Source organism: Psittacula echo (assembly GCF_963264785.1).
Source record: "Psittacula echo genome assembly, chromosome: 18".
Classification (NCBI taxonomy): domain Eukaryota; kingdom Metazoa; phylum Chordata; class Aves; order Psittaciformes; family Psittacidae; genus Psittacula; species Psittacula echo.
Window position 1 is genome coordinate 5,031,535 of NC_137754.1, and position 13,314 is coordinate 5,044,848.

The 13,314-nt window shown below is 40.5% G+C and overlaps 1 protein-coding gene across 1 annotated transcript; it reads left to right on the plus strand.

Moving 5' to 3' along the window:
* Positions 1 to 936: 936 nt before the first annotated feature.
* On the plus strand, positions 937 to 13,018 carry LOC308228447 (uncharacterized protein; the record flags this gene model as incomplete). The annotated part of the gene is made up of 12 exons (XM_080631786.1): positions 937 to 1,006; positions 4,170 to 4,415; positions 6,847 to 6,968; positions 7,517 to 7,565; positions 7,851 to 7,894; positions 8,032 to 8,690; positions 10,481 to 10,586; positions 10,784 to 10,930; positions 11,138 to 11,198; positions 11,437 to 11,603; positions 11,687 to 11,797; positions 12,923 to 13,018. The coding sequence occupies 12 exons, from the start codon at positions 937 to 939 to the stop codon at positions 13,016 to 13,018; spliced, it is 1,878 nt and encodes a 625-aa protein (XP_080487912.1).
* Positions 13,019 to 13,314: the final 296 nt, after the last annotated feature.

Below are 13,314 nucleotides of genomic sequence, written 5' to 3' on the forward strand. Positions count from 1 at the left end.
CATGACAGCTGCACCCACTCTTCCTCTCCTGCCTCCACTACATAGTTTCATTTTCTACAGCGAGGACCGTTCTGCAGACTTCAGATTATTTCACAAGCCCTGATGCCTTCAGACCTCAAATACTGTGTGAAGTCAGTGGAGAAACACAGCTGTCTGTACAAAGCGCTGTCAGAACTGAGCAAATAAACAAGAATCTTTTTGATACCCTGCCTTCTCAGGAAAGATGATCATTGTGAGGGAAAACGTACACGAGATGGCATCATATAGCATCCCTAAGGAAAGGTGGAACGCATTTTGAAGGCATAACATATGACAACTGACCTTGTTCGCATCCTATGTTCTAATTTCTGTCATCTGAAGGTAAAGCAGAGCACGAAAGGTTACTGAAAGAAAATAATCACCACTAAGTGAATATACACCATCTTTCACCTAACAAATCTACAGATTTCAAAGACATAAGAAAGCAAGACATCAGTTACCAGACACAATAAGGAGATCTGAGTGACTGCAGTTGGGAAGAAGAATCAATTCTGTCTTGCTCCACAGTTACTGCAACAAGAGGTAAGTAGAGCTCATACTTCAGAGTCATTGAAATGACTAAGAGCTGCTCAGGTTCACTTGCTCAGCACAGACGTCTGTCATTACAGTTTGTTTCTTTCTGAAGCAGCATATACACACCACTGTCAGCGGATATCCCAGGTGCACTTACCCAATGCCCTGTCTCAGCAGAGCTAACTAGGTATTCCTGTCCACTTTGAAAATGTGAGACAAACTCAGCATGTCACAAACTTAAATGCAATGTCACAACCCCATTTCACTGGCAGCATGGAAGCCAGCAGTTAGAAGCATACACATCTAGAGCACAGCGTAATTTAAGCTTTCCACTGAGGGCATGCAAATGGAACCTCTGCAACAGAGCACTGCTTGCCAGGAGAGATGCTCAGAAGAAGGAAAAATCCATTCATATTCTGCACTAGTACTGTATTTTATGCAGCTTCATTATTCAGTAAGTGCCTTCTAAATTACTACTCATCCATTTAGTTCAAGACCTTTTTACACAGCGGAATGGTTACCTTTTAAAAGAATTACATGCATACAGTTGATATTTTATTTGTATTCTAATCAGACATCGAAAGCATGCGCTGGAGAAAGACTTGTTTGGCTTGTACAATAGTGCATATTAATCCCACTGTCTCGTGATCCCTACATATGTGAAATAAAATGTTAAAGGAAACCTTTGCCACAAAGGGTTTCATAGTTAGGTGAGTTAACAGTTGGCAAACCAACAGCATCTAAAAGGAAAGACAGACAAACACCTAACCCAACAAATGCCGTTAAAATGGGTGTGTGCACTAAAAGAAACATGTAGCAACAAGGGATGAAGGAAGCTAGACAGCATTCATCCTACATTCAAAGATATAAAATGAGTTCTACTCACTGGCAGCATAACCTGAAAGTTTACATGGAGAGATTTGCAGAGCTGCCCATCACTAAGCAGTCAGAAAGGAATTGCTCTAATAACAATCATCCATTAGGAACTTCCAGATGGTGGTGGCCATTTTTGCTGTAAATATTACATCAGTAATCAGAATACCTGACACAGTATACCAGTAAATAACCAGTATACCTAAACAGGAAATAAATTTAAGGAGAAAAAGAAAACAAAACCAAAGATCTGGCATGCAATTTTTCCTACAGGGAAGCATGAACAGAAGATGGGAAGTACAATCCAATCTCTTCGAAAGGCTCAGACAGCTCTGTTTATGACCAAGCCTCTGTTTCGACTTCATCCCTTTCCCCAGAAGACTGTCACTGAAGACCTTTATCCATCTCCAGTAATATTTGCATGTATATACGTATATATAAAATAAGGCTGATAAAAGCTAATAAATTGAAATTAGAATAACACAGTATTCATTTAAAAGATTGGGTACCTATTGAAGTTGGAAGATTCCCAGTTATACAAATAGGAAACCTCAGAGACTGTTTCTTGTAGTGGTCACTTTTCAAGGTTTTTGCTGCTAGTTTTAGAAACCTGCTTCTCTTTTCAAGGTTACAGAGATGTATTTAAGTCCTTTCTGTACCATAAAATCAGGCTAATTCCTGCTTTCACTGTGAATGTAATAGCATACTGTAAACAAGCAATAAGAACTATTCAGCATATAGGTTTAAGTATGGAAAAGAATAGAAAGATGATAAATCTCCTGTGTTATTTACTGCACAATATATGCAATGATTCACCACAGTAATTTCCTGTTTGCAGTAGGCCAAATTCTCCCACCTATACAAGTGTTGAGTAGCTCCCTAATTGAGGCTACTGATTTGAGCAATACCATTTACAGAATAATAGTGTTTCATGTCACTAAGGAACTAGATCCTACTTCCAGATTGTCCTAGACTCATACAATGTAAAAGCCAAAGTGGGTGAAACAAAAGGAAAATATTTACTGGAGCAGAATGTGTCCTTAGTTAAAAATAGACATTCTTTGTGGCTACCTCAATGTCAGAAAGGTAAATAACCTTTTAACTTCTGAAATATCCTGTAACAAATCCCTTAAGCGAGCTTCTTAAAATCCACTGAGGAAGAAACTGGAATATTGGCTCACTACACGTCCTTTGTTCCCAAACAGGACCTACAGACCCCTGTGGATTTCACAGCAATAATAGAGAACTTTGTTGTCCTTGTTAGTTGAAATCATGGGCAGCCATGCAAATATGTGGATGCGTTAACCTTGCCTCTCCCCTGTGCACTCATGTTTTTCAGATCCAGACAGTAACATTACTAGATAGTAAGATCTATGGGCAGGGATCCAAGTAACAGCCTTCGCAGTGCTACTGCATGTAGATTGGTTCCTGATTCTACACTTGATCTACAAGCATCAAATCTCCTGGCTTTGGTCAATACCTAAATAATTCTTTCAACACCCCTGAGACTGGCGTTACTACTCTCAGTCCAGAGAAAATGGAAGATGGAGGATTGTGCAGGCCTGTAGAGAGGAGTCATTACCCAGTTTAAACTAAAATACGTGTGTAACATTGATCTTTTATTTTGCTCCAGAAAGCCTGGCTGCTTTCTGCTCAAACTGGTATAATTAGATGATTCTGCTTGGGAGTAAAGCTGGAATGCTTTCCAAGACACAGCTAAGGAAGCTGCTGCATGTAATAAGCATTGTAATCATTCTCCAAACTAGGTACTCGAGAGAAATATCTGCTGATTGAGACAAAATGTCATAGCCCACAAGTCGGATTCTACAATGAAATCCATTTCCCAGGGACATGAGAATGACGGTCCTGAAGTCCCCCTGTGACAAGGAAATAGACTTCCTGTAAGAGTATCCCTCCAAATAGATGGTTACTTAATCCTACTGAGTTTTGGTAGCTGCACCTGCCACAATATTTAAGGATCCTTCCTTGCTAAAACAAACCAAAACCCCAACCAATGTTGTTCTTAATGGAGCACATAGCACTCCTCTCTCTCTTCACAGACACAAAGCTATGCTGATTGTAAGGGCTGTCCTTCTTTAGCTAAGATCTCATGTTTAAGGATGATTATTTATTTTTGCTTCATGAAGGCTGTGAGCAATAGGTCCTTGTTCACAGCCTTGGCTCCTTCCTGAGAAAAGAAGCCACAAAACATTTACTTCAGGATCAGTTATTTATTTGCACAACCCTGTCAACTACTGTAAGTCAGAAGCTGCTTTTCCCTACTCAAGCCACTTTCAGTAAATCAACCCGAGTTCAATTTTTCTGCTTCGTACCCAAGGAAAAACACTTTTCAGCTTGTACTCAATCTCTTCTTGGGAAAAGTCATTTCTTCATCAGCTGCTGCTAATTGTTAGGAAAGAAGGTGGGGCCTTCCCAGGCTGACGTCCCTCAAGACATAGCTGAGTATAAAGAGCACAAGTGAGAATTGCAGCCAAGAAACTCTCAAAAGCTCTTTCCAGTGACTGCTGGTATTCCAAGGCTGGCTTTTTTGCAACTGCTGTAACTTGCTGCTGAAAAGAGAAGGAAGCTGAACTCAGCTCATAGCTGCTCATTACACTGGAGAATTAAATACAATTACCACGTTCTCAATGCAAAACTGGACTGATTTTGCCTTGGTTTTTTTAGACAACTGAATAAGCTTTTTTTCCTCCCCTCTTCTTTTTCATCGTTTTCGACACGCACAGTGGTGATGTTGCAAACAGTCTGCATGAGTCCTGAATTACTGGTCAATCAAAACATCAGTGAAAATGAAATCTCTGGCTATAGTCCAGGCCACGGATCTCCACTGCCTGGGGAAACAGCCAGTCCCAAAAGCTATTTTCAACAGAGCCCATCATTGCCAGACTCTGGATTAACTGAATTTAATGTTGCGAGTCCCAAGATCTACCCTCCTCCTTCATGTAAACCTCAAGAGATGTCTGCTCCCACTGGTAAGACCAAATCTTTATTCACCTTTCCTATTTTATGCAACACTATTATGCTGCTTTTGCAAAGCGGTAAACTACACTGACTTGCAACTCCTTTTATGATAGCAGAGAGCTGTACTAACAGTAGCATGTATTAAGCTTCTGTGGCAATAATATTGAAGATACACAGCACACTTCTACTCATGTCTTGGCTTTATTTTGTTATGGTCTGCTGCTGAAGTCAGAAATTATTCTGTTTTGTAAAGGATGCTCCTTGAACTACAAGTTTGGTTCTGAATCTAACAGCAAGGTAATAGACATGACCTTCTTAGTTATTAACATTATAAAGTCGTATGAAAGTGTATTTGGCGAATCATTGCCTTTGCTGAATTCTTCAATTTCAAGGTTACATTTGACATTTAATCTGACCCATCTAATAGTACTTTTACTGTAAAATATCCTGAAAGATAATAATACATTAGTGGTATTTTGGGATTTTTTATAAAGCTCTTCAGAGAGGCCTTTGAAATACTCCACAGAGTTTCATCACTAAAACACCAGTGTAAAAAAAGGAATTATTCCAATTTCTAGAGCAGTCTGAGAAACAAACAATGCGTTTTCTGAGGTTCCAAAGTTCTAATTATTCAGTGATAGGTTAAACATTCAGAAATGCCAGAAATCTTAGCACAAAATGGCAATTAAATATACACTCAAAACGCACTATTTGCTACCTGAGATTCAACACCCTCCTTCTGAAAGGGTGTTGGTCTCTCATGCCTGGAGCAGGGAAGAGAAACGGTATCACACAACCAGAAACTACGTCTTGTGGGACTGGTTTCCATGCCAATATTGCCTACTCGGAGACATCCCAAGTTTGGGGAAGTGCATCATTTCCATCTGTTGAGCTCCTACAGTTCTTCTCCACAGGACTTAGCAGCTGCTGGAGTCTGTCTGGCTACAGAGCACACATATTTTGGTCAAGGAGGAATACTGGTACAGGCACCTCATGTTTTACTTAATGCTGACTGCTCACCCAAGCTTCATACACCTTTTTCATTTTAGGCTGCTGTGTGGCTTAATCATAAGTGTTTAAATCACAGGTGATGTTTCTATTCCTCATGAGCTGCACTAGGAAGAGAAGCTTCTCTCTGCTCCAGCAAGCATTGCTGCTGGGTAAATCCTTATTTATCCTCACTAAATACTATTTAATCCTCAGTAGCCCACACTCCAACTCCCAACACTCGGGCTTATTGGAACAGTGACTTTCTATGTGGTGTATTCTATGTGCTAACTACTTGGGAAGACTCTAAGCTAATGCAATAAAGATACCAGTTTATAATGACAATAGCTGTTACTGAATGCATTCTACATGAAGAAGATAATTCTTGAAGGGGGGGAGGAGGGTGGGACACTGTGTTACATAAAAGGTATTTCAAAAGCAACACATTTAAGCTCCTAATCTGGGCAAGACTTTCAAGTTTAGGGATTCAAGTACAAGATGCAAGAAAACCTAACACAAACAATTACAGAGTAGCTTGTTTTGACAAAGACAAGCTTGTTTGGACAACTACATATATTCTCAAATAACTATTTCATTTCACTGCTGAAAATCATTGCTTCCCTTTGGATCACACGACATTGACTTCCAATTATCTCAATTCTGAAACAACTCTCTGTTCTTTATTGTTCCATTGAAGTCAATATATCAAACCACAGGACAGATAGAAAATTGCACAGACAGCAACAGATGAAAATCAGAACATGAGTAAGAGGGGCAGGAATCTAAATAGTGCTGACATAGTCCCCAAAAGTAATCATGTCCTCTAAGTCACTGTGGCATCCTGAGCTGAAGGGCACTAAAAAAACCTGCCCTAAGCCAAGTCTCAAGATAGTATGTTTATTTCTGCACCACTGAAAGCTTTAAACCAGAAACATCGCACTTCTTTATCTTCTTCTTCCCAAGCATTCATCTGAATTTCCTTCTGCACTGCTATTCTTACCCTATTGTCCTCTTTCCAGCTCCAGTGCCACATTTACTCTTGGTACAGTCTCTCCTCTTCTTTCACTCAAAATTGAAGAACTGAAGCTGTCTCTGCACCCTACAGTTTGCCAGTAGTCTTCATGTGGTAATTTGCAGGTTAACTCAGCTCTCTGCTTATACCTTCAGATTGAAGATCCCACAGCCAGCTTTGGGGTTTGTTTTGTCTCTTAAGAAAAGAATTCCATTTGTGAGGTTCCACAGTCTGTTGTAGCATGGGACACAATGCAATAAAGTACTTGTTGAGCAGGAATTAGGCCAGAGCTAAGGAATGTGGAAGGTGATGTGGAAATTTCCCACAATTGATGATGAACATCAGAATCACAGGCCTGCTCTCAGGGTGATCTCATCCTCCCACTATCCTACAGCAGCTCAGAGAATTATGTTACTTTAAGCATCGTGTTATGACTTTTCCAGACCCTGGACTTAGATCTGATCCCCCTCAGAAGCGCTACATGGGTGTGAGAGTAAAGATGCCAGTACGGGAATTACTGAGAAAAATCCGTCTTTCCAAAGGCCTGGACCCAGCTCACAGCAAGGTGAGGACTCTCCTTGAGTTTAGAAAGGTTGCTCCCAGAGGTCTGGGATCCTGGTACATTCAAATCACACACTCAGCTCTGCCAGTGTTCTACTCCTGCAGCCTCTGATTCTTCCATCCACCGCATCAATGGCTTTGATGGAGGTGGAGAATAGATGAAATTTTAAATATGACAAAGGCCTGTGCTAGGAACATTCCTAAGACAGGAACAGCAAGAACCTCTTCATGCCCTGGATGCTATAAGCCATGCAATCAAGCCAAAGATTGGCTAAGAAACAATTACAGTTTTGCTATAGCAACCCAAATTTCTGAACAAGCTGCAAAAAACAGCCTATGAAGCTGGTAGACTCCCAAATACCTGGTCTGTTGTAAAGATCTTTATAAGGCTGCCATGAATTACCCACTCACGGAAATTTATTCACCTGCAGCCTCTGCTGTTCAATGTACATAGCACAGGACAGAATTCACTTTGTGCTACAACATTTGCCACTGTTTTATCTTCTTACGTGCAAGCGTCTCAGATTGAGCTGGGTGTTTTTGTCTCCTCAGGAAGCCTCATTAATGAAGATGGTAACCAAAGGATCCTCAGGAAAAAGAGGTTAGGAAACTCCTCTCTTGGCAACAGAGCCTCCTTTTCCAGTAGCATCATCACTGCTAGGTACCCAAAGAGCCAGACAGCTTCTCTTACGTGGTCAGTGACCCATGCTGGTTCCCAGCTCCCCTTAAATTACAGGAGCAGGTTAGCTGTGCAGCAACACCATGTATGTGTTATCTATCTGTTACCTGGGGCAAAACTTCTGATCCTAATATCTTTTGCATGTGTCTCCACACACACAACCCCCCCCCACTCAAAATAGCTTATTTCTTCATTTCTTTCCAACAGAAAAGAGAAGAGTTCACCCTTATACAGAGAAACAGCTTAGACAGGTATGCATAACACCTTCAACTCTGTGCTGCCAGCCTCCTCAGGCGCATTGTATTATATCACTGAGTGAGAACAGGACACTTCATGTCTGATTTCCCTCCCCTATCTTCTGCCCTCCCCATTTTTGTTGCTGTTTCAGAGCAAGCAGAACGTTGGGCAAACGCTAAAAGGCTTAGAGGACCTCGATATCCTGGTGGAGGTACTGCAGGAAGACTTGAACAAAAGCCAGTTGAAGGAGGAGTCTCTGCATTCCGTGCCAGATGGCTTTTGGCAGGGCTTCTCCACGGATCTGCAAGCCTCCCGGTGGGAAACTGGAGGAAGCAAACAGGCAGTTGGTGGCCTGCAGGAAAGACGCCACAGCTTAACCATGTTGCGTTCGTACTGCTGCTTTAAAGATTTCAACTCAGTATTGCGGGGAGAGGTAGAGACTTCTTTTCACCATGATCTGAAAAACATGCAAGAGTCCAACTCACCTGAATTATCCTCAAGGACAAGTGAGAAAGAGAGTAACTGGTGGATACAGGATGCATACACAAGTACCCAGAAAGATTTCCTGAGGCATTCTTCACAGAACATATCTCCACGCCTGAACCCATCAAGAGGCTGTTCAGAGATGCTTCTGGAAGCTCACTCAGGCTCTCCAGACACTGAAGGATATTCAAAGTCAACCCCGATTTCTTTCACACAGCAGGATCTCTCTGCCATCTCCTTCTTCCAGTTCCAGCTACACAGGGAAGAAAGTCTATTGAGAAATATCCCAGCAGACAAACTTCTTGCACCTGATGAAAATGGCAACAGGTCTCCAATTTTTCTGTTGAAATATATTGATTCCTATTTCCTGGGGCACCTCTTGTCCTGAGGCTTCAGCTGCTAGTTTTGGACATACCCGTAGCAAAGGCTTCCTTGCTCATTGGGAAGCTCAAACTTGCCTCAGTACCCTCAGTTGTAGGCAGATAGTAAAAATAGAAAGATTCCTTATTCACAGTAGTATTGCCAAACTACAGCTGATATCAGGACAAATTCAAAGTGCTAACAATATTAAAGGCTGAGTTCTATATGTAGGTGTTCACAAGAAAATAGGAATCAAGCAAAACAAGTAACGGCTACTGAAAAAAAAGAAAGATATGCAAAAGAGATCTTTTCCATGATGCAGACACTCTCAGGATAATTACTTGTGTTATTAGTTGGTAATAAAAACGGGTGGGAGGATTACACCAAAACATACATATGCTGGTAGTCTAGAGCATAGACTTCCAAAGAACTAGGAGTGGCTGTTTTGATAGAAATGAAAGCAAAGGTTTTACTGATTCCATTCTCCCTAGAAGAGAAAATAGCTGTCCGTAAAAAATATATATATATATATATATATGCACACACACACTTAAATTTTTTATTAGGTTCCATGCAGTTCAGCCAGTTTGGGGAAGCTGGTACCAAATCAGGTTGACAGAAAGCATGACACAAACTATCCTAGTCTTGGTGGGAAAAAGATTAATTCCTGTTCCCATAGACAATCCTGTTTTCCCAATTTAATGTATTTACAACCAACCTAGGGAAGCTAAACACCGCATTGTCCTCTTCCATGAAGTACCACGTTTAATTCACAATCATTATTTTCAGTGCAATAATAAGATTAGAGACTTCACTTCAGCAGTAATGTAATAAAGTTACAATAAGCCACTCACTGCCATATTTCCTGCATGTTTTTAAGCAATACAGAAAAAAGATTCTCACACATGAACAAATTGAACCACAATTAAGAAGCTCAGACATTACTATTACCATGTTTATGTAATAGTCACATAAAACTTCCAGCAGCCCGCTTACCTTCATGAAATATTTAAACATCAGATTACATGCTCAAAAGAACATACAAAGGCAGGATAACACACCAAATAAGCTAATTTCATTTCTACTGGATGGTGAACGATATTAGTTACGTGTCAACATCCCCTCTCTTTTGGCCCCTTCGCCCCCCGCCCCCCCAAAAAATAGCAAACAGCAATAAGCATCAGTTATTCAGACTTACTCAAGGATACGCTACAAGACAAGGGAGAAATAAATACATAAAATCAATGCCTGCATTATGTTTTCTTCCAGGAGGAAAAGAAGACATGCCCAAATTTACAAGGAAGGGGGGGAATTAATCTTTTTCAGGATTAAATTCAGGAGAAACACTTGTAATATTTTGAGCAGTTCAGAGAGTCTGGATACATAGAAGATATTGAGCTGCCCTCCTCCCTTCTCTTGATTTTTCAGTATCTTATACTCTTTTCCCTGTACTGAAGGATGGTTTAAAAAAGGAGGAGGAAATAGAGGTTGTTAGCAAAAAGGAATAATACAGTCACTCATGGAGAGGAGAGGAATGGCATAATAGTAAGAAGGGAAGACCAAGAAATCTTGACAGATAAAATCAGCAACTCTGTTATTTATATAGAGACTAAACAAATCAAGCACTTAAATATCCCAAGATATTGGCATTTGCAAACCTTAACATTTCATGCCTTAAAATATATTCTCACTCTGATTTTGAAGTATTTTAACCACTGCTTTGTCTCCTATTCTTTTAAAACTCTGTTCTATTCCAGGCTGCTGCACAAGGCTGTTGCTCAGGGTAAAAGAGCTCTGACTTACGCACTTGCACAGAGATTTGCAACTCTAAATAAGATCAACGAGAAGGATGCAGAGAAACGGGTAGGATGCTAACTTGCCAAGACAGCGGCATTTTCTATCACATACAAACATCTTTCAAACCCCAGTCAAGCACCAAGCATCCTTTTGGACAGGGTGTGTCTACTGTCCTTGCAAAGACAGGAAAATAGGAACAGGGAGAAAGTACCCTGCAAATTTTTGCCTTTAACACTGATTTTCTCCCATTCTTCTCTTCTTAGACTGCATTACATCTTGCTGCAGAAAAGAACCAACATCTGATGGTGAGTGACCTGATATCCCTAGGAGCTGACGTCAACGAACGGGACAGTTTAGGGAAAACTCCACTCCACCTGTGTGCAGAGAACGGATATTTGAGAGTTCTAGAGGTAAGTTGGTAATTTCTGTTGTACAAATATATGTGAAAAGCCAGAGCAAAGACAACAAATGCATGTTCTTGTTTTAAAAATATACGAGGGTTTTCTGTGCCTGAAAATTAGCTTTGGGCTGATGTGATTAAAGTAAGATGGAGTTGGAGGAGGGGGTATTCTGGCACTGTCAAAGATGAGCACTTATCTCAGTCTTCTCCGTTTCAGGTTTTGAAAAACTGCAAAAACAATGGGGTGTGTGTGGAAGTGAATCTGACTGACCATTATGGTAAGACGAAAAGCTTAACTGCACAGATGATTAGTGCAGACTTCAAAAGTCTCAGATTACAGATTTTATCTGGGCCAAAGTATGTTCAAATTCATGTTTAAAACGGAAAGGTCTAGGAGCAGAGTCAATCAGTTTTAACAGAGCACTCCCTTATTATTAGCCCAGTGTGGAACAGTTTACTCTGGTGAGGTGCTCAAGCACGGGATGTTTTGACTTCTCTGTGGTCTGTTCTGTTCAGGTTTAACACCGCTGCACTGTGCTGCTCTTGCCCACACTGTCTTAGTAACCGAATCTCAAAAGACTGATACCGATACCGACATGGGAAGGTTTATCAGACTACGCAAAGATCAAATTCTGGAAGGAATTAACTGCTTATTACAAATGGGAGGAAAGCCTGAGTTACAGGTGAGGACCAGCAGCGGGCTGCTTGCTGTGGCCTTAAGTTTTCTTTTTTCTATAGCAATCACGGGTTTTGCTGTCATTTGCAGGTACTAAATTCATGTCAAATTACCACTTCCTATTTAAAAATTGAGGAGAATACAGAACTTATGTGTTTGCTTCAGAGTCATAAACCTAACGGGCAGAACATTCTTCAAAAGGTAACTATAGCTACTTTTACACAGGCTCTAGTATTTGTACCAAAGAAACTAAATGCAGTAGTGTAAGCTGTGCCACCTTATAAACACATTAGATGATGCTTCCAACTTTGCCTTATCTTGCATAGGGCAGGAAATCCCCTGGGAATTCCTGGGGAAAAAGCACTTATGAGCTCTTACTACATTTGGTTCCGTCACAGCTCTAGGGACTGCTATATTTGCTATTATTTAGAGCAATCTAGTTGCATGCAAGTGCTGCCAGCATACTGCTCACGCCTGTCCCCAGTCCAAACTCCTCCTAGCAACAATACCTTCATTTCCAACATTTTACAGCACACCAAGCCAGATAGAGGTCTCTCTGAAGCAACACCAGAGAAATTCTTCTCATGTTAATAAAGGAATGCTACAGGCCCAAGTATTGCCACTATATCCAATTACCTTCAGCAGCTTCTTAAAAGAGAAAGAGGTAATTTTCTCTGTCCCCTGGCACATACATTCAACACCAAAACTAACCAAAATCTGCATTACAGAGCCAAAAGTTAACCAGATTATCCAATGAGTATCAGCATTTCTTGCTAAAGTTTTGGTGGAGGAAACAAAACACAAACACTGAAAAGCAGAAGCTTCGAGTGCTTAACAGAGGACTAAGTTTCAAGGGTGAAATTTTGCTCTACTGAAATGTACTGAATGTATTATATGCCATAGATTCTGGTATTCTTGTTCAAGATCAAGCAAATATGCAGTGCTTAAAAGCTGCCGCCCTTCTACTTTTTCTAGGGTCTTTTTTCATTCTGTGAGATAAGAGTTCCCACCAGTGTACATATACAGACACCAATAGTATAATAAGACTTCGATTAGCAATACAAACTTAAAGCTACATTTCAAGTCATTTAGGAACTTATCTTCTTAACAGTTATGCTCTGTAGGAGATAAAACATAGTACAAACAAATAATTTCAATCCAGCTCATTACTGACTGGACTGCTAAGGTGCTACACTCTCCAATCTTATTTACGGTAAGGAGAAGAATCTAGGCTTCACATGTCAAAACCAGTACAAGTTCTTGACACAAAGCCTACATCACTGTTAATGCTGGAAGTTTACTATTCTGGTTTCCTTATCTGTATAGAGTTACGGTTTGCTGGATGCTCCAAGAAGAATGCCTAGTCCCTCGTCAGCAGATAACTTTTCTGAGCTTTTTTCCATACCATCTTTGGACCTCTGACATCATTCTTAAAGGTATTTCATGGTAGGAAATTCATTTATCTAGTTAGCATCTTTGCAACTCAACCACGGTAATACAGTAGCTAGCTCCACCACCTTCCCTGAATTGCTATATAACTATCATATGGAACTGATGGGAAAGATGCCCAGTGATTTATAATACACTTCAGACTAACTCCGGCATTCTGGTCAGAATCTCTTTTGCTTGCAAAACTCCTTACTCATCCAAAACCAAGTAGAAAATAGGGCAATAAATATGTGGCATTAAAGAAACACTTAGCATATAGATTGAGCTGA